General features: G+C 39.1%; 1 protein-coding gene across 1 annotated transcript in view; it reads right to left on the bottom strand.

Annotated features, from left to right (window-relative positions):
• Window positions 1–505: 505 nt before the first annotated feature.
• Window positions 506–26,014, bottom strand: part of Adgb (androglobin) — a 117,200-nt gene continuing 91,691 nt past the window's right edge. The window contains exons 29-36 of the mRNA XM_051164181.1: window positions 23,699–23,810; window positions 16,394–16,566; window positions 13,777–13,956; window positions 12,944–13,055; window positions 10,554–10,793; window positions 4,023–4,113; window positions 3,175–3,358; window positions 506–688 (exon numbers count right to left, since the gene is read on the bottom strand). Of these exons, the coding sequence (XP_051020138.1) occupies window positions 506–688; window positions 3,175–3,358; window positions 4,023–4,113; window positions 10,554–10,793; window positions 12,944–13,055; window positions 13,777–13,956; window positions 16,394–16,566; window positions 23,699–23,810 (1,275 nt within the window). The remainder of the gene's footprint in view (window positions 689–3,174; window positions 3,359–4,022; window positions 4,114–10,553; window positions 10,794–12,943; window positions 13,056–13,776; window positions 13,957–16,393; window positions 16,567–23,698; window positions 23,811–26,014) is intronic.

Below are 26,014 nucleotides of genomic sequence, written 5' to 3'. Positions count from 1 at the left end.
CACGCTAGCACAAATCTGCAACCCTGCTATGGTGAGATGGGAAGTGGATACAGGATAATCTCATCTGGAGGTTGTGGGCCAGTGAGCCTGGAGTATACAAGACAGCAGCAGAAGCCAGAGAGGAAGGAGAGACAGTCCCTTCTCTAAGGTGTTTCTGATGCCTAAATGCATGGAGTGTGCCCACATATAGGAGCACACACACATGCACACACATGCATACAGGCACTATGCACACAGATTTATTTTAATGCAGAAGATTCAAAGTGAAGCACACAGAATTTTATTTACAATCTAAACATTTGTTAGCAATTTTATTGAAATTAGAACATTTGAGAAGCTAATGGCTTCAGATCTTTCTAAAAAAAAAAAAACCCCAACATGTTAACATTATAATGTAGAAACTCTGAGTAGGGGACATTTTCTCCAGTGAAACCAATGTTGATCTAATGTTTTATCAAGAGACAAAGAAATAGTGCATCGCACATTCCTTCCCTAGACAGAAGAGTTACTTCTTCTTTCCTTTCTTCTTCTTCTGGGAGTCAGACACTGGAGACTTCTCCGACTCTACCTTCAGTGCAGCCTCCTGAGCTGCCAAAGCTTCCAGCCTCAGGCGCTCGGCCTCCAGCAGCTTGTTTCTGTATTCTTCCCGGACGTCAAGGATCTTCTGCCGGGCTTCATCTACAGAGTCCTGTTCCAAGACAAACCCCGTGCCCATCAGTCTCACTGATGACGATGCAGAATTATCAGGGGAAAACAAGGAATGCCTTTTCTTTATCCTTCCCTTGTGCCAACAGTGTCCCAGTTAATATTTCTTATCCACGTCACCCTTGTCTACTGCCTTTGCTCAGCTACTAAACACAGAAAGTAACCTTGCCAGTCCCTATTTCTGATAACGTATTATGTTGTATTGACTGTATGCAATTTTAACAACAATTGATGCTGGTTCATTTATCAAACACCATTCATGTTTTCCACTTTCAAGTCTAAGAGTAAACTAGGATGCAGGCCTTCTCTAGAAGAGACAGATTTAAAATGCATTCATATTCAGAGTCTATATTACACTTTCATGTTAAGCAATAATGAGGCATACACATAGGGATATAACTTTAAAAAATAAAAAATGAGGCACGATTATGCAATTGGTGCAATGGGTAAATAATTCTCCCTCCTTTCTCAAGCTGGAGGGAACCTGGCCATCTGTATTAGACTGCCAGAGCTACTGTTAAAAATAAAAGCAACCAGGTCGCTTAAGTAACAGAAATGCATTGTTTCATTTCTTTATATGTTTGACATTCAACCAAAATGGGCTCTATCTTTGAAGTTATGAGTGACCACATGGTTTACTTTAACCAATGAAATGTAAGTGGTACTAATGGGCTACTTCTGGACAGAAGTGTCATGGCTGAATTGCCACCATCAGTTCAGTGGGGTCACACACACACACACACACACACACACACACACACACACACATAATCATTGTCATAATAGTCACAGCAGAGATTTCTGCATAAGATCTCTTTCAGCCTCACTCTGTATCTTAATAAACATAAGAAGAACCCCACTGAATTGCACTAGACATATGCCTAGAATGAGAAATGCCAGAGTTTGGAACGATGAAGCTTGTGAAACAAATCTGACTACTGTATGTATTTCTACTCAGTTAAGTATGATCTTTGATTTGGTGTTACTATTGGTAGGGTGAAGTAATTAGAAGCAGTATATGTGCTGGACAAAAAGCCATAGGACCCACAGAAACAAAACATTCCCTCTCTTTATAGAAAACAAGTTTGCCAGATTCCTCCATTAGTCACTGAAATAGTGAGGTCCTTTGTTACCACAAAATGAAACAGTTTCTCCAGAATGTCCTGTCCTTCTGGCTGCCAAGGACAGAGCATATCAAACAAGGGCAAGGATGAAGTAGCTAGTAGATCAATGAGGGATCTGTAGCAAGACGCTGCCCAGGTACAATCATGGTCTGCACTGGTGCTGGGTGTAGGGAGAGGCAATTGAGCTCTAGATGGATTCTCAAGGTAGAGTAAATAGATTTTGATAATGGATTACTGGTAAAGAGTGACAGTCAGGATTGCCACCAAAGTTTCTGCTCTGAACAAAGGAAATTGTGATTGCCATTTTCTAAAATGAAGATAATGATGAAGTGACATGTTCGTCATGAAAGAGGAGGGAGGGCTAAAAGTGCTGCAATTAACATTTGCAGAGTGTTTGTTTGAAGTGCCTGTTGAACAGACAAGAAGAGGCACCTAACTCACATACTCCTCCCTATCAGTAGGCACCAGTGCGATGGAGAATCCAGCCATCATTATTGCTAAAATCCTTAGAAAGTTCTACAGCTCTCCATCCTCCCCACCGTGTGTGTGTGTGTGTGTGTGTGTGTGTGTGTGTGTGTGTGTGAATGTGCATAGCATGCGTATGCTCATGTGTGACTGTGTGTATATGTGGGTGTGTACATATGTGTGTCTGTATGTCAGTGTGATGTGTGAGTGTCTGTGTGTCTATATGAATATGTTGGAGTGTATTTGTGTATATGTATGAATATTAGGGAAGACAGAGGAAAGCATAAATCCCTGTCATCACAGATGGAAGCTATCCTTACACATTTGCTGGGTTTTTCCATTTCTACTACCATAGTCCTGTTTTCAACTAAGTTCAGTCTTCCATACCATAGAAAGCTTTTCTTTGCACCATGTCTCTATGTACCGTGTACCTTGCTGCTGCTGCAGAAATGGGCTAACAATGGGCGCCCATAGGTTTTTATCTGTGACTTTTAAATATATCTAAACCAAGTAAACCTACTTGTTTTCCACTTCCTTTTCACTTCCTAACCTCCACGGTACCAGCATGCTGGGCCTGTGGACTATCCTGTGTGAATTCTGTGAGCAAACAGGTAGATTTCAAAGTATTTTCCCAGAGCCAGATGCCTGTCTCAACTCAGGTAGTGTCGTTTCCCCCATAATTTTCTACATTCATCCGTTCTGAAGATAGATTCCTACTATGACAGGCTAGTGGGATTTTAAGAAGTCAGTGAAAGAAGTGAGGCATATGAACACGTATCCATCCTTTCTGGGAGGTGGTAAACTATAGAACTAAATATTAAAACTCCCTCCAAGCAGATGAATAACTCAGCAAAGTAGCCGTGCATAATTCTAGACTCACCCGCATTTCCCCATACATTTCCAGAACCTCATCCCTTTCCTTAAACCGTTCCTCTTGTTCAATGTCTCTGATGCTCAGGATTCGGGACCTATACTGGCGATACTGGTGGATTTCTTCTGCCTTCTGCATTGCTTGCTGCTTACTCAGCTCGTCGGTTTGCAGCACAGCCTCTTCAGTTGTGTTCCTTGGTGTAAAAATGTCAGATGAAATAAGAAAATCACTTGAGAGCTTGACAGTAAATGCTATTTCAGAATGCAAAGTAATTTAGAAGTGTGTTAGCAATGAGGCAAAGGGAACCAAACCAAACATGAAGGATGGTGGAATAAAACATTCACTTTATAAAAATCGGTTCAGTACTGTGTGCTCATTCATTGATATTTTAGTAAAATGTTATGGAGAATGTCAGGAAATTTAGATACATCATTATATAAAGTGACTATGAAGTTAGTGTTCAAAACTTTGACTATTTCGTGGGTCTTAGTTTTGAATCTATCCATTTAGTAAGTGTGACAACATTCTCAAATATATAAACATTCAGGATCAATACTATTATTTAGTTCTGAAGAAAATGCAACTTCCATAAATAATAGTAACATGAATTATGAGAACTTCATGTAGGTTCAAGTTAATTTTTTACAAAAGTCATGTGAGTGAGTTGGTGACTGATGTAATAAAACATTTGCTGAACTTATGCTGAAAACTCAGGCAGCTTTAAGGACTTACACAAAATTAAGATATAATAAGCATTTGATTTCAACTTTCTGGTTACTTAGCAACTGCCCATTGGGGATATATCTAAGATTCTATGAACACACCTGTCTGTATTGGTCATGTGTGCTAAAACTTACCGTACATAATTACTGAAGTCCACAAATTCTAGTGCTTTTCGAATGAGCCGTGGAGACATTTCCAAAATCGTCTGAGATCGAACACGGGCCACTGTTGGAAAGCAAAGAAAACAGGCTTCCGGAGGTAAATAACCAAACTGGTATTGTATCTCCGGGTTAAAAACAGTGTTGGGGTGTAAGGAACAACCCCGTTTTGTTAGGATTTTTTTGAAATACACTTATGAATTATATTTTATAGTTAGCCTCTATTTGTTATAACTTTATCTACAGCTAAATGAAGGAGGTAAGAAAATTAATATACACCATTAGAATACTATCAGATTCTTTCCTAATCACACTTAGATGAAGGAGGGGAAAACAGACTTACTCCAAATTACAAAGTTACATTGTAACTAAGTTAAATGAAAATTTAAAGAGCTTGAGAAATGTTTGAAAGTCATGCTAAGCACTACAGGAGACACATTTCAAATGTACTTAAGATTCTATTGTGCCTTCCACTGGACTAAGCAATATGTAAAATAAACACTCTGAAAAGCAAAGGAATAACTTTTACTCCATGCACCCACAGGGAGGCACAAGAAGAGATTTAATAAAGAATTTAAGTCTTTGTATGATAGTGACCTTTTGACTTTTCCAGAACACTGTGTCTTTAAAATAAAAAGAAAGGATAGTTTACATGCAAAACAGAACAACAACAGCAACAACAACACCCCATTTGAAGGATACAACACAATATTTTAAAATAAATCTATTAGGTTCTTTGATCATCATTTAAAAATACAAACTTTAAGAGTTTTACATTATTCATTCCACCCTTCTATATAGTCAGTGTCCATTTCCTCCAGAAGCTCTGGGCAGTCTTTAGTCTACATTGGTGAATCTAGTGTTGTTTCCTTGGCTGTCTGCTATAAGTGGGAATGGGTTGGGTCACAATGTTATGGTCAGATGGTAGGGGAGGAGACCCCCAGCCCCTGTCAGAGGCCTAGGGGAGAGGAATAGCATGGAAGAGGGAAGGAGATTGGAAATGGGAAGATACAAGTGAGAGGGTTACAATCAGAATGCAATATGAATAAAGTATAATAAATTAAAAAAGTAAAATTACAGATACCCCCTTAAGGAACTTTCAAACCACAGTAGATCTTTCTTTCCTTTCCTTCCTTTCTTCTTTCTTTCTTTCTTTCTTTCATTTCCTCTCTTCCTTCCTTCCTTTTGATGCATCAGTATGCATATGGCATGCAATGCGAGCTCAGAGGACAACTTTTGGGCGTCAGTTCTCACCTTCCACCTTCTTGAGACAGGGTTTCTGTTATTTCTGATGCTGTGCAACATATCAAGGCCAGCTGGCCAGTGAACATCCAGCCCATTCTCCTGTCCCCACCTCCCATCTTGAGGAGCGCTAGATACAGACGGATGGCACCACGTTGGCTTTTTAATGTTGGGGTGAACTCAGGTTGTCAAGCTTACATGGCAAGCAGGTACTTTATCCCATTAACCCAACTCTGGCCCTCTAGCCAAAGTGACTGTTACTAATATCATTATAAAAGTTGGAATTACCAAGGAAAAAAATCTTTTCATTTCATTTCTGTTTTCAATTCTTATTTCTAAGAGTAGTTTGGATTCATAGCAATATTGGAACTACTCTGCTTAACCCTTTACAAACACACATATATCTTGCCCCATTGTCAATATTTCCCAACTACCATCACATACACCACTGTTTCCTTTAGGGTTCGCTCTAGGTCTTCCATATTGTATGGATTTGGATAACTGTATATAGCCATGTATTGACATATTGTTGAGAGGACATTCAACCGGCTCCGAAAGACCCCATATAGCCCAGTTAACTGCTGATCCTATTGATACATTTTCTAGAAGGTAACAGTGCCGTAATTGTACAGTATAAAGTCTTTCCTGATTGTTTGTTTTACTTGCCTCTTCATACTCCATGTTCATGTCTCAAAAAAGACAAAGGCCATATTGATACCAATTCTAATATTACTGAACAGAAGAAAGTCGAAAGCAGTAGCTTTAAGGTCTGGAATAAGATAAAGATTTTTCTTTCACTTAACATAATCTGGGAGGCCTTAGAGGAGCAATTAGGCGAGAGGAGGAATAACAAGTCTTATTGAAATTGGAATGAAACTAAGTCATCACTGTTACAGATGAAATATGCCTATATATAAAACTGTCAGAAGTAGTAAATTAGGAAACAAGAGCTTCACCCTCATGCATAGATCCATGAAATACTGTATGGATTGCTTCATTATCAGAGGACTGGATTTCTGATTGACAGGTTGATTTTGTCCAGCCTCTCTGCTTTCTTATCAGCTATTATTATTATTGTTATTATTATTGTTGTTATTATTATTATTATTGTTATTATTATTATTAACTTTATATCCCAGTCATAGCCCCTCCCTCTCTGTTTCCACTAGCTCCCTCCTCTAGTCCTCAGAGAAGGCGAGCCCCCTACCCATCCACCCCAGCATATCAAGTCACATCAGGACCTAGCACACCCTCTTCCCCTGTGGCCTGATGAGGTAGCCACACCAGGGGAAAGTGATTGAAAAGCCGGCAACAGAGTCCATGTCAGAGTCAGCCCTCATTCCCCTTAACAACCCTTAATGGACCCAGCTGCCCATTGGTTACATCTGTGTAGGAGGCCTAGATACAGTTCATGCATAGTCCTCGGTTGGAGCGTCAGTCTCCTTAGGCCCCCCTGGCCTCTGGTTAGCTGGCTCTGTTGATCTTCTTGGGCTCCTATCTCCTCTAGGTCCTTCTATTTAGTCCTCCACTTTTCCACAAAACTCTCTGTGCTATGTCCAATGTTCGGCTGTGAGTCTCCACATCTGTTTGGAGCCATTGCTGGGTGTAGCCACTCAGAGGACAGCTACGCTAGGCTCCCATCTGCAGGCATAGCAGAGTATCTTTAATAGTGTCAGGGGTTGGCTGTCTCCCATGGGATAGGTCTCAGGTTGGGCCAGGCATTGATTGGATATTTCCTTAATCTCTGCTTTATTTTTATCCCTACATATCTTGGAAGCAAGGTTAAGTTTTAGGCTGAAGTTTTTGTGGGTGGATTAGTGTTCGCCTCCTTCCACTAGGAGTTGTGTCTAGTTAGAGGGTGGCTAAGACTCCATGCCCTGGTAATAGAAGTCTTAGATAGCATCACCCTTGTATCCTCCCAGAAGTATACCCTCCCAGCTTGTCCCAGAGAAATCCTTGCCCAATGTTTCTCTTCTCTGCATGCCCTCTGTCCTCCCAACCCCTGCTACACCCCAGGTCTGATATCGACACTCATTTCTTTCCTTGCTTGCTCTCTTACCCTGTTCCCTCTCTTTAACCAATTCTGCTATCTATTCTATTTCTACTTCTGAACGAGATTTAAACATCCTCCCTTGGGTCCTCTTTGTTATTTATCTTCTTTGGGTCTGTGAACTGTTGTATGGTTATCCTACAGTATATGACTAAAATCCACTTATAAGTAAGTATATGCCATATGTGTCTCTCTGTGTCTGGGCTACCTCACTCAGGATAATCTTTTCTAGTTCTATTTGCCTGCAAATTTCATGATTTCCTTGTTTTTAATAGCTTAGTAGTATTCCATTGTGTAAATGTACCACAGTTTCTTTATCCATTCTTTGGTTGAGGGACACCTGTATTGTTTCCAGATTCTAGCTACTATGAATAAAGTGCCTATGAACATAGTTGAGCAAATGTCATTATTGTACGGTGGAGCATCTTTTGGGTATATGCCCATGAATAGTATAGCTAGGGCTTAAGGTAAAGCTATTCCCAGTTTTCTGAGAAGGCAACAGATTGATTTCTGAAGATGTAGGGTTGGTGAAGTCCTTTTCCCAGTCTGTAGGCTGTCTTTTTGTCCTGTTGTCAGTGTCCTTTGCTTTACAGAAGCTTTTCAGTTTCATGAGGTCCCATTTACTAATTGTTGATCTTAGAGCCTGAACTATTGGTGTTCTGTTCAGGAAGTTGTCTCCTATGCCAATGATTTCAAGGCTCTTCCCTACTTTCTCTTCTAATAGGTTTAATGTATCTGGGTTTATATTGAGGTTTTTGATCCACTTGGACTTGAGTTTTGTGAAGGATCTATTTGAATTCTTCTACATGCAGTTAGACCAGAACCATTCATTGAAGATGCTTTATTTTTTCCATTGTATGGTTTTGGCTTATTTGTAAAAATTTAGTTGTCTGTAGGTATGTGGGTTTATTCTGGGTCATTAATTCTGCTCCATTGATCAAGTTGTCTGTTTTTATGCCAATACTATGCAGTTTTCATTACTATTGCTATGTGGTACAGCTTGAAATCAGGGATGGTGATACCTCCAGATGCTTTTTTTTTCCTTTTTCTTTTCTTTTTTTTTTTTTTTTTTTTTTTTTTTTTTTTTTTTTTTTTTTTGTATAAAATTGTTTTAGCTATCCTGCGTCTTTTGTTTTCCCATGTGAAGTTGGTGGCTGCTCTTTCAAGGTCTGTAAACAGTTGTGTTGGAATTTTGATGGGAATTCCATTGAATCTGTAGATTGCTTTTGGTAAGATGGCCATTTTTACTATGTTAATCCTCCTGATTCACGAGCATGGGACATCTTTCTATCTTCTGATATTTTGTTTGATTTCTTTCTTCAAAAACTTGAAGTTCTTGTCATACATGTCTTTCACTTGCTTGGTTAGAGTTACACCAAGATGTTTTATTTTATTTATGGCTATTGTGAAGGTTGTTGTTTCCAGGATTTCCTTCTCAGCCCGTTTATTACTTGTATAAAGGAAGACTACTGATTTTTTTTTAAGTTAACTTTGTACCCAGCCACTTTGCTGAAGGTGTTTATCAGCTATAAAAGCTCTCTGGTAGAATTTTGGGGGCCACTTATGTATACTATCATATTATCTGCAAATAGTGATACTTTGACTTCTTCCTTTCCAATTTGTGTCCCCCCTTGATCTCCTTTCGTTCTCGTATTGCTCTAGTTAGGACCCTGAGTCCTGTACTGAATAGATACAGAGAGAGTGGGCAGCTTTGTTTTATCCCAGTTTGTCAGGGTTTTTAAGGATGTATAATATATATATATAGTGTGTGTGTGTGTGTGTGTGTGTGTGTGTGTGTGTGTGTGTGTGTGTGTGTGTGTGTTCATGTTTGTACAGGAAAGCATACAATAGCCAGAGAACAAGATCTGCCTTCAGCTATGGCTGGCAACCTACTTTTAGCAGCATGGTCTCTCACAGAGCCTGGAGCTCACTGTTTTACTAAACTGACTAGCCAGCAAACTCTGAGGATCCACTTGCTTTCAAGTTGGTGAGCACTAGAGCTACAGACCTCAACATTACCCACTGAGCCATCTCCTAGCTCTTCATCATCCAACTCCTGGAAGCTATTTGACCAGCATACAGTTGTTCATGATGGTCTCTAACAGCACTGCTGTATTTCTCTGTTGTTAATTTTAATGCCTTCCTTTCCACCTCCTATTATTACTTATTTGAGTCTCTCCCACTCCTTTTTAAAAGGTTAGTAAAGCGACTCATTTGTACCTTGATTTTTAGTCTTTATTTCATTTGTTTATGCTCTGTTTTTTATCTCTTTCCTTCTAAATTTGTGTTAGCTCTAATCTCCGTTCCCTAGTTCTGTGAGTTGTACTAGGTAGAAGGGTCTTTTTTTTTTTTTTCAGCAGATGCTCATCCTCATAGACTTCCTTGGAGCTGCCTTGGTGGTATGCTGGTGGTCGCGATAGGCTGCTATTTTCATTTGTTTAACAATGCATTTGTCACCATTTACACCAGATCAGTATTTATGCAAACATCATATAAAATATTTTTTTAATACAGCTCCTGTTTCTAGGCCATCATTTGTACTCTTACTGGCGTGGTATTTACCAGTCAGAAGCTAACCACTACAGTTTTCCAATTACTCTTTTCAAATCAATTTAAAAATTCAAATTCAGAAATATAAATATGATTTCTTCAAACATATGTCTATGTAAGACCTTTTCTTGTGGTTCTGCATTTCCTCTTAATCTAGAAGGTTTCCTATGACACTGATTTTAAGCCATCTACTGTAGACTTAAATCCATCAGTCTTCAGGAAGATGCACCTAGTAGTCTATAATCATCAACCACCACCACCACCACCACCACCACCACCACCACCACCACCACCACCCTTTTCCCCATTTTTTTAGTACTGAAAATTGAACTGAGAATCTTGCATGTAGTAGGCAAATGGCTTGACCATTGAGCTACTTTTTAAAAGGCTTAAGTCATTGAGAATGGTTTTTACTGGATAAAGAATTCTTGGCCAACAGTATTTTCTTTTAACTCCAGCATTTGCTATAGTCCTCAGGAAAGCAATGAAATCTAGATTAGTATGCCAGGAAGTCATGCTGCAGTCCCAGCTGTGACAGATGCACATCCTCCCGCCCCCTCCTATTTTGGGAGCCCTAGTCTCACATGTGCTTGTTATAATCTGTGACATACTGTCATTTCAACGACAAGTTTGTGTCTTACCTTACCGGCAAGATGACAACTCACCAGGGGCCTCCTTGCGTGCATGTGCACTCAATATACTGCTCAGGACATTTCTCAGGGCACTCGGTTCACGTTCTTCCTTCGGTGGCACAGGCGCTCCACCCTCACTGCTTGTGGATTTTGTCAGATCCTTGATGCTCTTGGACAGTTGCCACTTCTTCCACAGGACATTTCCTGCTGCCGGTGTTGGTGGTGGCCCTTGTTTAGTGTCTACATCTTTACCAGTACTTCCTCTTACTTCTCCTATAGCACAATGTATATGTTCCTGAAAAAAAAATAACTTGCACTCTGCTAAGTCACATGCAAATAAATCTAACAGGGCTGGTTCGTAGGAGCCCAGATTTGGGGCACATGATTCCAAAGCGTTGCAATGTCTAACCAGGGCCTGGGCACCCTGCAGCACTTGGGGTGCCAAAGCGTGATGTGGCTAGTGCAGGCCTATGTGTGAGGTATGATTGGAAGCCTCCTCTGAATATGAGAGCCATACACACTCAGAGGCTTTAAGAAACTAAGGCAATATTTATAGAGGGGAATGTCCTTATGTATTGGGACCACTGTATATATGCAAGGTACTTCTCTTTGAGAAGAGACTACTGAGTCAATACTTATTTAAATTGTCTTAAAATAGAACTGAAAAGGATTCTTACTTGTGAAGATCCTACAGCTGAGAGGATTTTCCTTAGCAACACTTCTAATAGTGATTCCTGGCCATGAAGAAATCATAAAAAAACCGACCCCAACTTGCACATTAGCCAAGCATTATTCTCCTATTTATTCATCCATTGTAGGCGACCTACTTGGCATTATATTCTGATTTGAATGAAATGGAGGATTTGGGGTGTGAATTGCCTCTGCCTCCAGTGGTACTTGGACATAGGTATGACTATACCGTGACAAGACAGTGGATCAAAGGAGGGCCAGGTCTGCATGCTTTCTGGGTCTCTTGTTTCTCACAAACTTAGATATATTACTGAGATTCTCCCTGCCTTGGAAATCAGAATATACATTAATGGGCTGGTATACAAACGTCAAAAAAGTTTAGTTTGTCCTCTGTATTTCTATGTTCTACATCCATGAACCCAGTTAACTAACTATGGATCAAGAATTTGTTAAGGCAGGACTGGAGAGATGCTCTTCTAGAGAACCCAGATTTGATTCCCAGTACCTGAATGACAACTGTCTATAACTCTAGTTTTAGGGTATATGATGCTGTCTTCTGGCCTCCTTGGACACAAGACACACATGTGGTACATGAATATACATGCAGGAAAAAACACACGTATACATAACATAAAGATTAACTAATTAATACAACATTATAAACATATAAGGTTAAAGAATGACAAGACGCTCAGAGAGGTAAAGTAATACTTGCTGTGTAAGCCTAGTGATCTGAGTTCAACTCCTAGAATCCATGGAAAGGAGAAAACTGACTGCACAAAGTTGTTTGTCCTCTGTATGTGTAGTATGGCAACCACCGAAACAGCATGCACATATACATAGTATAGTAAATATTAAATAATCCGAAATACATTGTTTAAAATTGTATGCTGTTATTTACTACATAGTTAGTTCTATGTTAGTTTCATTTGTACTGAACATATATGCTTGTTTCTCTTTATATTCTCTAAATGATATAATGTAGCGACTACTTAGAAAGCACTTAGATTGAATTATGACTATAAAAACATGAGGGTAATTGAAAGGATGCAGGAGAATATGTACCCAGATTATATGTAAACACATCACCATTTCCTAGAAGGGCCTCCAACTCTTGTGCATTTTGGAATACACTGTAGGTCTTGGAGACAATCATCTTTGGATATCAGAATCAACTGTAATTTAAGTAGTGCAAGTTGCCAGGCCATGACAATGGTTCCACATAAGTAATTATCTTTATTATAACTATTCTTATTCTTACTCTTATTCTTAAGGTGCCGCATTATTAAGCTGTAGGCCTGTCTCAAACTCCACATGGCTACCATCCCAGTGAGTAAGAACCTTATTCCATCTTTGGTTTCATTATCATCTTATTATCTTTTAAACGCAGGGTTGCCTGTAGCTCAGGCTAGCCTTGAAATTTGCTATATAAGTGAATATGGACACGACAATCCTCTTGCCTCGACCTCCCAAATGTAGGGATTGCAGGTGTGTGCTGTCCCATCACGGTCTTCAACTTCTCTTAAGTAAGAAAACCCACTTCTACCTATGTGTGGAGAATGGGCACGTGAACGAGAAAACAGGTACAGGTGGCTTGATAACTAAAAGGCTATTCGTGTCCTGATTGAAGCCACATGGCTTTTTGCAATCCCAAGGATTATAAATTCTGAAATGATTCCTTGTGACTAAGGAGGCCCCACTGAATGCCTGAGCAGCTCATGGCCTCCACTAACCTTCTTCTGAGGATTTAGTAGTAGAGACAGTCTCAGCGATGGGGACAGGGGCCGGGGGTTCAGGTGGCTTCTTAATGAACCGGCTGAGGTACTTCAAACGGGCTTGAGAAGCCTAGAAGACAGATGTCAGCTCCGTGAACACTTTGAAAAGCAGCAAGTGGGGCAGGCCAAGGCAAAGTCATGGTACTCAAAGGAAGAGAGACATATGCGTTCCAAAACATAAGATGAAAGAAGAAAATACAAATAAGGTAGTTTAGACCAGGCCAGCTCTTCATTAACTAAAGTTCTAAGGCCTCGAGCCAGTGATTCTCAACTTGTGGGTCTTCACCTCTTTGGCAACCCTCTACAAAAATATTTATATCACGATTTATAAAAGTAGAAAATTATGTTATGAAGTAGCAATGAAAGTAATATGTTGGTGGTCACCACAGCATAAGGAACTAGATTAAAGGGCGGGAGCATCAGGAAAAACATTGAGAGCCTGTGCTATTAAGAGCAAGGAGAAACAGGTATTTAGATTCCACAAGGGGGCAGCACATACTTTTTATTCTAAAGCTCTAGCAGGAAAGCATACATTAAATGTTGCATGCTCTCCTACTTGAGGTTTTTCAGGATACATATAAACCCAGCCCTCATAGCTATGTATATAGGGGGGTTTGATGGTCACAGTTTAGTCTTGTGTCATGTCACAATTCAACTAGTCAGTATCTAATATTAAATTCCAAGTGCCACACCCAAAGGAACCCCTCTGTGGTTTCACCCACAGAGCTCATGCCTCCGACTACATCTAACAATGAAGAGAGAGAGAAAGAGCAGCCTTTCAGGCAGGTGACCTTGATAGCCCTTCCTGGCTCAGTTGTCTCCCAAGCTTGCTTCATGGCTCGGATTTCGTCTGCTCGGTCTGTGTCTTTTTTCACATCAACATAGTCTGACTCACTGTGTTCAGAGACCAGCCTCAAAATCCAGTAGGGTTTGTTTGGATCTTCTTGCTGAGAGTGAGCAGTGGGAATTGGCTAGGAAAGAAAAAGGTTAAAAATATGAATGTTTTTCTCTCCTAGGAAGGTTCTAGGATTCACTCCTAAACAGGGATCCCACAGTGAGCCACTTACCATAGAGAAATCATACCATGATTGCTAAGACTCGGGTAAGAATGTTCCTTATACACTTTTTACAGCCGCAAAAGCATATGAATCAAACAACATAATATCGGGGTGGTGAACAAAGAACTTATAGCATGTTCCCATGTTGGATGTTGAGCTTGACTAAAAGTAGACATCTATTGTACTCTACCATGTGAAGAGTCCTGCAGGTCCGGGTGTAAGAGAAGCCGGGTGTATGCGGCATCTGCATGAATTCTATGAAAGTAGTGGTTCTTACCTGGAGCTTAGGTTCAGGGACAGCAATGGGTTCACGGACATAATCTACAATCTTTACCTGGAGCTGCACAGTGGCTGTGCTTGTTGGAAGTCAATGGCCTGTACAATTGTGAGTGGCACCTATGGAGCTGGAGATGTGGCTGAGCAGATAAAGTGTGCTTGCTTTGAAAATACAAAGGGTAGAGTTCAGAATGCAAGAAATCTGCCCACTTGGAACCCAGATGCTCAGAAGGTAAAGATGGGATTCCCCCAGAACAAGCTGGCTGGCTAGGCCGGCCACCACAATGAGTTAGGGATTCAGCTGAGGGGTCTTATGTCAGTGAATATACTGGGAAGTGATTGAGGAAGACTCCTAACATGAATACTTAGCCTCTACAGGCACATGCATACACATATAACTACATACATGTACACAGACAGGCACATATTCATGTATATCACATGAAAACAAGTATATATGCCCATCACTTTACGCTGTCTTGACTTAAAATTACACAAAATAAAGTCAAAATCTGGCTGATGGGTGTTGCAGTTTGTTTTTCTGTTGATGTGATAAATGCCATGACCAAAGCAATTTGGGGGGTGGAGGGAAGGGATTATTTCAGCTTATGCTCTGGGGCCCATCACTGGGAGGAAGTCAGGTCAGAAGCTCAAGTATGAACGGAAGCAAACAACATGGAGGGTGGCTGCTTGCTGGCTAATTCACGGGCTTTTGTTCACCTGGCTTTCTTATACAGCCCAGATTCACCTGCATAGGGATGGTGCTGCCTACTGTGGGCTGGGCCCTGCATCAATCATCAAAGATGATTTCTCAGACATGGCCACAAGCCAATCTGATGCAGGCATTTCTTCAATTGATTTCCCAAGTGATGCTAAGCTGTATCCGCTTTAAAATAGAAACTAGCCAGTGAAGTAAGGCTGCTCACTGCCAAACCTGATGCTGTCAGTTCCATCCCCAGGGTATATATTGTAGAAGGAGAGAACTGCTTTCCACGGGTTATCCTCTGGCCTGCAAATACACCTATGAGTATGTGTGTACACATGCATGCAAACGTACACATGCGCATGCACACACAAACACAAACACACACTGTTTAAAATATTTTACATAAAGTCTAAAATATACTTGTGGCCACTCATGATGTCTTCACAAAACTGAACAAGATAATTAAGCATTTCTAGCTCTGAATGTAGTTGCTGCAGATTCACTCTGGATGTGAAGGGTACTTTAAGGTCTACAGAATCACTTCCAAGGATTGGAGACAGCAGAAATGGGATTTGACTTTTACATAGGAGAGGTTCATACCTGGACAATCAGAGAAGGAGAGAGACCCTTGTTCTCCAAATATTCATTTTGCCAATCTCTCTCTCACATTTCCATTTAATATGCTGGTGTGTATGTTTTTCTGTTGATATAATGAACACCATGACCAGAAGCAACTTGGAAAAGAAAGGGTTTTCATGGCCAACTAGCTTTGAATCCGGAGGTTCCGGAAGTGAGAACTTCCAAGACCCTACCAGGCAAGTTAATTGTTAAAAGTGGTGTGATTGCAGAGTCCATCACAGCAGCTCAAGACTATGCCCATCTGAAACGATGTTATCAGAGAAGAGGAGAGAGTTGTAGCCACTGAATAAAGGTTTCACTTAAAATTTGGTTTCATTGTTACCCAGAAGACCTTGTTCCCTAGGTGATACTCTTTGTATTTTAATGAGAACCACATGTCAGAAATGAGAATCCTTTTCTTTCTTACTTCTGAAGACTGGAGTGTTGGCATTTCTTTTTAAATGGCTCCAAAAGTGCTTTTCCAGTATTGAGTTTTGATTGACAGAGAGAGAACTACCAAGGTGCTAAGGGATGAATCTGTGGATACAGTCAAACTTGTTTACTTCATGATGCTCCCGAGGACATGATGCAGCTAAAACATAGGATCTTTAAATGCAAGTGGACAAGATTTCCCGCTTCTGGAGTCTGGGACAGTGAACCCTCATTTTCTTCCATAGCTGACTTCCCCTTACCGTCCATTTTGCAAACGCCACCAGAACTTCTTAAGGAGGACGTCATGCTTGCACCCACCTGTGGTTCAGAGCGAGGAGCCTGCTTTTCCTTGGCTAACTTTTCCCTCTCTGCAGCCCTCTCCTTGCCTTTCCTTGATGTTTTGGAAGTGCTGACAGATTTCTGCCCTTCGCTGACAGCATGGAAATCTGGACTTCCTGTGGTAACTTGTTCTTCATGTTTCTCTATATGAGCTAAAGAGACATGAAAATGAAAACAAATGAGACATGATATGACGACAAGACCATTTCCTGTAGGGACATGACAAGCGCTCTGGGAAAATGCTTCTTCATCCAAAGAAGTTGGATTATTTTCCTTGTAAACAAAAGTTTCATAAGAACTGGTCAAAATTCTAATAAAATTCAGATATAGTTCATATAGCATAAACTCAATATTGGTGTATATTGGCAGACTCCCGCTCCGGATGAGGGTTGGATCCTGAAGAAAGGTGAATGTAAGAGCAGCAAGGGAACAAAGAATCAGACGCAGAACACCACTCAATTTCTTTTGACGAGAGCCGGGACAGAGAGGAAGCCTTAGTGGCTTTACCTGCTTTGACAACGTGTGTCTCTTATAACCTTTATTTATACACAAAATCATTTCCTTAAAGACTTTAATCATTGATTACACAGCTTGAAATCTTTCTTGGTTACATAAGTGTATAAGAACAAGGGGAACAGAAAGCAAGCAAACAGCAAATTTCCTGAGGACTAAAACTTAACTTTAGGATAAAATCAATTTTCTTTTACCTCAAAATTTTCTTCCTTATGATTGGTATCGTAAAGCCTTGGGGTTACAAAAGATGTTAAATAAAGTGACTCTATTTAATTTTGTTTTAAGTTGGGATATAGTTAATAGATCAAGATAACAATTGAGCTGTAATATGAATAAATTAATAAAATATATTTAAAAAATAGATCAAAGATCAATGCCTCCATATGATACCCTAAACTTGTCTTCCTGAACCTTAGTAGATCCTTTCTTTTTCTTTTTTTAATATTTAAAATAAAACTATCATTTAAAAACATTATGTAGTCTTTTTACTTGGAGGTAGCTTGTCCTTTTGTCTTTCCAGAACATCAGAGAAGTCCTGGCCTGTCAAGTTTATTTAGAAGGGCGGACAGTTCTCTGAGCCAACATGCCTGTCTCTGTGACTTTGTCTTGAATTCCTGTATCAATACAAATTTTATCTTTATTGTAGTTTTGTAAAGAATAGAAAATTATTAGAACTTTAGCCCTGTTTCCAATACCTTCCTTTAACCTCATTGTGTACTTTTACTTTAATACAATTTCTGTTTTTACTATAGTCCTGTAAAGGAACATTAGAATTTTAAAACTGTTTTTCTTTTGCTTTTAAGCAGGTACCAAGGACTGTTGATAATGGCATGATCAAAATCTCTTTCTTTCTAAACTAGTTCCTAGTTTCTGAAGCTGAGCATAAAGACCTAGTGATTTTAATTACAGTTTGTCAGCTTTCAAAGTTTCCCTAAATTTTCTTCTTTATTAATTCTTTTTAAATCCTCTAAATCATTTACCAAAATCAGTTATTAATAATCTAACAGTGAATCTGAATAAATTCTATAAAATACTCAATTTTCTACATAGTTATATTTTCCCAGGGAATCACCAATAACTTTTTAGCATCAGCTTTTACTAATTTCCAATTCTAAACTTTGGAGAGAAGCCTCTAGCAGGGAGGAATTTCCACAGTAAAGGGTCAATCCAAGACATCCAGGCACTGGCACTTTGTCAGGCAGGCCTTAAGGACACCTGGGTGTTGGGGGACTGGAATTTTGTCAGGCAGTGCCCTCAGAATTCTTGGCCTCATCAGTATATAGAGTAGTGGGCTTTAGAACATTAAGGTTATACACCCATCAGGTCGCTAATCACCTTGCTTGTCTTCTGGGTGCCTTTTTCCTCATAACATAGTTACCTTGATTGTGGCCTGTGCTATGCAGTTCATTCCTCTATGCTCTAACCTTTACTATTTCCTTCCTTTTGATTTGAGATTAATTTTCTTTCCTTCCTTTATATTTTTTAGTTTGTTCTTTAAAAAGATTATTGTGTTTGTGCTTGTGTGCGTGTGTGTGTGTGTGTGTGTGTGTGTGTGTGTGTGTGTGTGTGTGTGGCATTGTTGCATATAGGTGGCCTCAGACATCAGATTTTCTGAAGCTGAAGTTACAGGCAGCTGTGAGCCACCATGTAGGTGCTGGGAACTGAATCTTTGTTCTCTACAAGGGCAGTAAGTGTTCTTTATCCTCTGAGCCATCCCTCTCAACTCCATTTTTCAGGGTTTATTTTTTTTAATGTAGACAATTATGTTAAGACAGGTTTGCTTTTTCCACAGCTGTGAAATCTCCCCATTCATTTCATACTGGTTTCTAGTTTTCTTCCATTGTGAACAGAGAACATAGCTGCCTGATTTCGACCCCTGCCCGGTTGTTCAGACTCACATCATTGCTTCATCTGGCGTCATCCTGCAGATGCTCCAGAGGTCCTGGAGGTGCTTGGTGGAGAATTCTTTTCCTAGGGCAGGTTATTTTCCATGTTATTCAAGTGTTTTATAAGCTTATGAATTTTGCTTAAGTTCCTTGCCACTAGTTAAAGTGCAGTAACAGAAATTTCCAGCTTGCTGTAGAATTAGCCATCTCTTCTTTCAATACGAGTTCTGCTTCATGTATTTTAAAGACTGCTGTTAGGTTCAGACGTTTGTAATGGTTTTGCTTTATGGATATGTGGTCTCTTCAGCATTATGAAATAACTCAAATACCTGTTTTAGCCTTTAAAAATCTATTATTGACAATTCTTGGTTTATCTGGGTTACTATTTGTAATGTGTGTTCCATCCCTTTGTCCTAAAACTTGTTATATCTTTGAAATTAAAGGATTTCCCTCTTATTAACATATACAGTTCAATGATGTTTTGTTATAAGGCACATTTAAATTACAAAACATAATTACCCAAAAGGGAGGATTTACAGCAGCCATTTTTATATTTATCTCACTACATATCTTTTTGTTCCTCTGATCTTCTTAGACTATCTTCTTTTGCTTCAAATCCATACTTACTTCTGCAGTTTTTTAATTCTCCCATGTTTTTGTTTGTTTTCTATACATTTTCATTTTCTTAGTGGTGTCTCTGAGTAAGATTATGATTAAAGCATTTATTTATAATAAGCATGAATTAGTACCCACTTAATCTTATTAATGTACAAGACCTTTGCTCTTCTACACTTCTTTCCTTTTGATGGTGACAAAATGTAAATTTTGTCTGTATTCATGCTGTGCCCTTTTAAATCCATAGGATGCAGTGATAATCAGGTTGCTTACTTTAGTGTGCAAGGCTTGCAAGAAGTGTGCATTATGTTGGCAGCATGTATCAGAATAAGCTGTGAGATGGAACCCAGTCTACTGACTCTAATATCAGTGATTTGATTTACATCCTTGGAAACTGAAATCTGATTTGTGTTCGAACATTCTTATAATTTCTAAATTTCTTTAGGCCAAAGTACATGTTTGCCTAAGAGGTTCACTTCCTTGTAAGTGGAAACAAAATAATCTTATATATGTTAACATGTTTGTTTTGTAATATATCTTAAAATGTCTGTTATTATAAAATATTATATTCTAAACCATATCGACATAAAATGTATGTAATATGTTGTTCCATCAAAGACTTTTTGACTTGGATTCACAATGCTTCATTGTGTAGTTCTCTCCTAAAACAAATAACCCCAGCAAGCCTTTATCACCTAAGCCCCTAAACCAAGAGTGTCTGATAGATAAGAATTATGTATTTTAATAGATAAATCAGAACTTCAAAGGCCTTGAATACTAACATAAAGAGGTGGGATATGAGTTTAGAATGACAGCATCACAATGCTGAAGGCTGAACTGTAGGTACTGAAATAAACAAAAGGTGGCGCTGTTGTCTCACATTGCAGGAAGTCACAGTTCCTATAAATAATAGCAGAAATATAGATCTGTGTCTGTATATCAGACCTGGGGATTCTTTTGGTTTTGTTTTTATTTCTAGGGCATAAGAATGTAAAGTTTTGAAAAACATCAAATCATATATTTCTCAAAGAAATTAAATGGTTTAAATTAATGAAAAATATTTTATGATTTCAGGGTGAATATGAAATTTTAAATGCATAGTAACAAAATAACATGACCTATTTCTTCTTGATAAAAATATTTATAGTTGAAAATTAAGCTAAATATTGATAATTAAAACATCAAGAACTAAAGTTTTCTAAACACTCAATATCCTTCAAATTAAAAAAATAACTAGAAAATATGTAAGCTGTGAGCTGTAAATAGAACTGAAACACTACAGTTGATGTATTGATATGTTTTAATTTAATTAACTGGTCACCTAAAAATCCACACTTAAGAGTCCTCAAGACAAGCTCATTAGGTGAATGGGGAATGTTGCCTGGTTATCTGAGTTTGATCTCAGGGACCCACAGTAATGCAAGAAGGAATCAACTCACACAGGTTGCCCTCTGATTTCCATACTCAAAAGCTGAAGTAAGTGTGTGCATGTATGCGGGCACACACACATACACACACAAATGCACACACACATGCACACACACTAAACAAAATGTAATTAGAAGACTATTTTTAAACACAATTAGTAACAACCTCTTACTCTGAACTCAAAAGCTATTTGATTGTCAAAAAGATTTCTCAACAACTCCTCTCAAATAGAAAATCTCCCCAGATTGTTTTAAATGTAATAAAGTCTTAGTTTCTTTGCTTACTGCTTTTCATCAACAAATATGATGGCATGGTTTAATTTCAGCAGTTGCTTATCCAACATGAAACTGACAAATGTGATATCACAAAACAATACATGTTATGAGTCCTGCAGGCCTATATTGTAGTTGAAATATAGAATAACTCTGGTACTATTTTTTAATGCTACGAGGAGCTGAGAACTCCTACAGACCACCTGTGCCTTTGTGAGAATCTTTCAAGACCAGAGCTCTCCTGGCTTTACATGTGACAGAAGTCAGCAGCTTAGCTACTGTGATACATTTCCCCATCTCAGCCTGACTTTCCTCTTATAGACTTAACTCGAGTTGGGTTTTGTTTTGTTTTGTTTTTTCAAGACAGGGTTTCTCTGTGTAGCCTTGACTATCCTGGACTCACTTTGTAGACCAGGCTGGCCTCGAACTCACAGCAATCCACCTGCCTCTGCCTCCCGAGTGCTGGTATTAAAGGCATGCGCCACCATGCCTTTACTCGAGTTGTTATCTTCACATTTTACACACTCTTTAAATTGACTTTAATTATGAACTGTGTGATGTTGCTTTGCCCTGGATAGCTTAACATGTGTGCACATGGCTTTCTTCTTCTTCTATCAGTCAGTATTTCCCTGTTGACAAGACTCCCACCAGCAATGAAGGAGTGTTCCTCTCTCTCCACATCCTCGCCAGCATGTGGTGTCATTTGAGTTTTTGATCTTAGCCATTCTAATGGGTGTAAGATGGAATCTCAGAGTCATTTTGATTTGCATTTCTCTGATGACTAAGGAGGTTGAGCATTTCTTTAAGTGTTTCTCAGCCATTTGATATTCCTCTGTTGAGAATTCTCTGTTTAGTTCTGAGCCCCATTTCTCTATTGGGTTATTTGGTTTGGTGGCGTTTAATTTCTTGAGTTCTTTATATATTTTGGATATTAGACCTTTGTCAGATGAAGGGTTGGTGAAGATCTTTTCCCGGTCTGTAGGTTGTCGCTTTGTTCTCTTGACAGGGTCAGTCACAGACATAGGGGAGGGGAGTAGTGGGGAAGCGGGAGGGAGGGAGGAATGGGAGGATACAAATGATGGGCTAACAATTGAGATGTAATATGAATAAATTAATAATAAAAATTAAAAAATAATTTATTCAGATTACAAAAAAAAATGACTCCCATGTGATGGTAATCAGGTTGTTCCTCTCCCCCCTCTCCCCCTCCACCCCTCCAGTCCCTCTCTCCCTCCTTCTTTTCCCCTCCTTTCCACCCTCTTTCTCTCCCTCCTTCCATCATCTCCCACTTAGTTTGAACCCAGAGCCTTGCACATGCCTGGCTGGTTTACTTCACTGACTTATGTATCCACCCACGAAGGGCTCTTCTCTTGAGCAGGTCTTGGGTAACCTGTCCTCTGTTACATGCTATATATTTGGAATTGATTTGAGCAACAGTAGCATGACTATCTTGGTTGTATCAAGATCGATCTAACAAATGATTGTAATTAGCATAGGGCATCTCAAGGACTAGACCACCCAGGCAAACAAGAAGGCTTGGATTTTATTCTTTTCTCTACTATAGTTCTAATCTTCCAGGAATATAATTTAACATTTATGAGCACTATGAATTGTCCCTGAGGAGCAGGAAGAAAAAAAGAAAGAAAGCTAGCTTTGCTGAACGCAGAAGCACTGACAATACTGTACTGTTTTTCTATTATTTCTATTTATGTATGTAATTATGTTTTATTTGCATATGAATCTTTAGCATACATTTAAAATTTTTTATGATTCCTTTTTATTTTTTATGTGCATTGGTGTTTTCCTTGAATGTATTTCTGTGTGAGGGTATCGGGTCAAGTTAGTGTTAGGAATTGAACCACAGTCCTCTGGAAGGTAGGCAGTGCTCTTAACCTCTGAGCTACCTCTCCAGCCCCAGCGTAACATATTTTTGAGACAGGGATTCACTATGTAACCCTGAATCAATGTAGTTATGAACACCATACTGCCCTTGAACTCAGAGAAATCCACCTGCCTCTGCCTCCTGAGTTCTGTGATTAAATATGTGTACCTTCAGAGTCCATCTTCGTGTTATTCTTTCCTGACTATTATGGGAAATAGAGTTGTATAACCATAAAAGCCATCTGTTTATTTCTTGAAAGGTTTACAAGTATAACTGCTGCATAAGTTTTGCTACTTGGACAAAACGTGTTTAGGCTCGGCCTCCATAATAACATACTTTTATTTTTCATAAATTATGCAGTAAAAATATTGAAACATAATTAATATGACAGAAAATATGAAACTATAGATTATATAGAGTATGACTAATGTACTTAACATTTAAGGTATGGAGCTGGAGAGGTGGCTCAGGGTTAAGAACACTGCTGCTGTTGCAGAGGACCAGGGCTCTGCCCCTAACACTCACATGGAGACTCCATCATCTGTAACTCCTGTTTCCAGAGAGCCAATGCCCTCTTTAGACCTCCACAGGCACAAGGCATGCACACGGTGCACATGAATACACGCAGGCTAAACACTTATACACATGAAATTTAAAAAATATTGTAAAAGTATTTAGGTCGGCATACCTTTGATATCAAGTTTCTCCAAGTCTTTCAGCATTTGAACAAATGTCAGTTGAGTTTCATTGAGTGACCAGCTGTTAAACAACACCAAGCATTGTATGATGTACCTGTAACACTGAGAGCGGAAAGGCAGGGAGTCAAGCCAGCCAAGAGAATCAGCGTGTACATGCACAAAGTTACTAGGTCAAGCTTATAATGGATAACTTTATGAAACATAAAAATCATGGGTTAATTAAATGATACTTTTTTTTTTTTTTTTTTTCAGAAACACGCTGTGGAGGTTTGAGTAAGAACACCCACCTCACCCCACCCCACCTCCACGCCATAAGCTACTAGGTTTGAATGCTTCCTCTCAAGTTGATAGAACTGTTTTGGGAAAGATTAGGGGGTGTGACTTATTGGAGGAGGTGTGTCCTGGAGGGTGGGCTTTATATCAGGCCCAGTCTCTCCGCCTCCAACTTGCAGATAAGATGTTAGCTTCCACCTCTTACTCCAGCCTCTTGCCTGCCTGCCTGCTGCCACGCCTCTTACCATAGGCTCCCCTAGTTAAATCCTCTCTTTTATAAGTAGTCTTGATCATGTACTGTCTCATACAGCAGTAGAACAGTAGCTACGACACCCTGGGTCTCACAGTTAAAGCGTATTTAACATTCTCCATTCCAGTCACTGCCTCCGTCATCTACATTTCTGATTTTTACCACTTCAATGGGCATAAAGTAAAAATCCCATTTCTGTTTCATCCTTTCTTATATTTCTATAGAACCTGAGTATCTTTTCAAAGTGGTTGGCATTTAGGGTTTTCTTTTCTTTATCCTTAAATTAGGAAATTGGTCTTCTGCATCATCTTTTATTACCTTTGTGGATTAATATTCCCACTTAAATCTACAGTGTAGGTGGAAACCACCTTTATATACAGTATTAGCTGTGGTGAAGGACAGGAAGGGTCCCTTGCCTCTGATAGACAGATTACCTTTTCTCCCTTGAATGATAGTTCCACCTCTCCCCATCCCCTCCAAAAAAATCAGTGTTTCTCTTTGTTCTGGCTCGTTCTATGTTAACTCGATATGGTCTAGAGTCATCTGAGAGAGGGGAACCTCAATTGAGATGCAGGCCTTAAGCCTCATCACTCCTTGATCTTTAGTTATCTTATTGCTCTAGCTAGAACTTCATGTACCATATTGAACAGCCGTGGAGAGAGTGGGCAGTCTTGTCTTGTCCTTGATTTTAGTAGGATTGCTTTAAGTGTCTCTCCATTTAATTTGATGTTGGCTCTCAGCTTGCTGCGTATTACCTTTATTGGGTTTAGGTATGTGTCTTGTGTCCCTGATCTCTCCAAGACTTTTAACATGAATGGGTGTTAGATTTTGTCAAAGGCTTTTTTTCAGAGTCTAATGAGATGATCATGTGGGGTTTTTTTTTTTTTTTCTTTTAGCTTATGTGGTAGATTACATTGATGGATTTTCATATACTTTACCATCCCTGAATCCCTAGGGTGAAGCCTATTTGATTATGGTGGATGATGTTTTTATATGTGTTCTTGGATTTGGTTTGTGAGTATTTTATTGAGTATTTTGCATCAATGTTCACATGGGAAATTGGTCTGAAATTCTCTTTCTTGGTTGAATCTTTGTAGGGTTTAGGTATCAGGATGACTGTGGCCTCACAGAATGACTTTGGCAATATTCCTTTGCTTTTATTTTGTGGAATAGTTTGAGTAGTACTGGTATTAGCTTTTTTTTTTTTTTTTAATTCTGTGCTAGAACTTTCTGGTCTAGGGCTTTTGTTGTTGTTGTTGTTAAAAGGCTTTTAATAATTGCTTCTATTTCTTTGGGGGGCATAGGTCTATTTAACTTGTTTACCTGATCTTGATTTAACTTTGGTAAGTGGTATCTATCAGGCAAGTTGTCCATTTCCTTTAGAATTTCCAATTTTGTGGAGTACAGATTTTTGAAATAAGACCTAATGATTCTTTGGATTTCCACTGTGTCTGTTGCTGTGTCCCCCTTTTCATTTCTGAATTTGTTAATTTGGATACTGTTTCTCTATATTTTATTTAGTTTGGCTAAGAGTTTGTCCATTTTCTCAAAGAACCAGCTCTTGGTTTTGTTGATTCTTTGTCTTGTTCTCTTTGTTTATAAGTTATTGATTTCAGATTGAGTTTTATTATTTCCTTCTATCTACTCTTCTTAGGCATGTTTGTTTCTTCTTGTTCTAGAGTTTTCAGGTGTGCTTTTAAATGCTAGTATGAGGTCCCTCCAATTTCTTTATGAAGGCACTTAGTGCACGAACTTTCCTCTCAATACTGCTTTCATTGTATAT

The sequence above is a fragment of the Acomys russatus genome, chromosome 21, assembly GCF_903995435.1.
Source record: "Acomys russatus chromosome 21, mAcoRus1.1, whole genome shotgun sequence".
Lineage (NCBI taxonomy): Eukaryota > Metazoa > Chordata > Mammalia > Rodentia > Muridae > Acomys > Acomys russatus.
The sequence above is the reverse complement of the archived record's forward strand: the minus strand, read 5'-3'. Positions and strand labels throughout refer to the sequence as shown.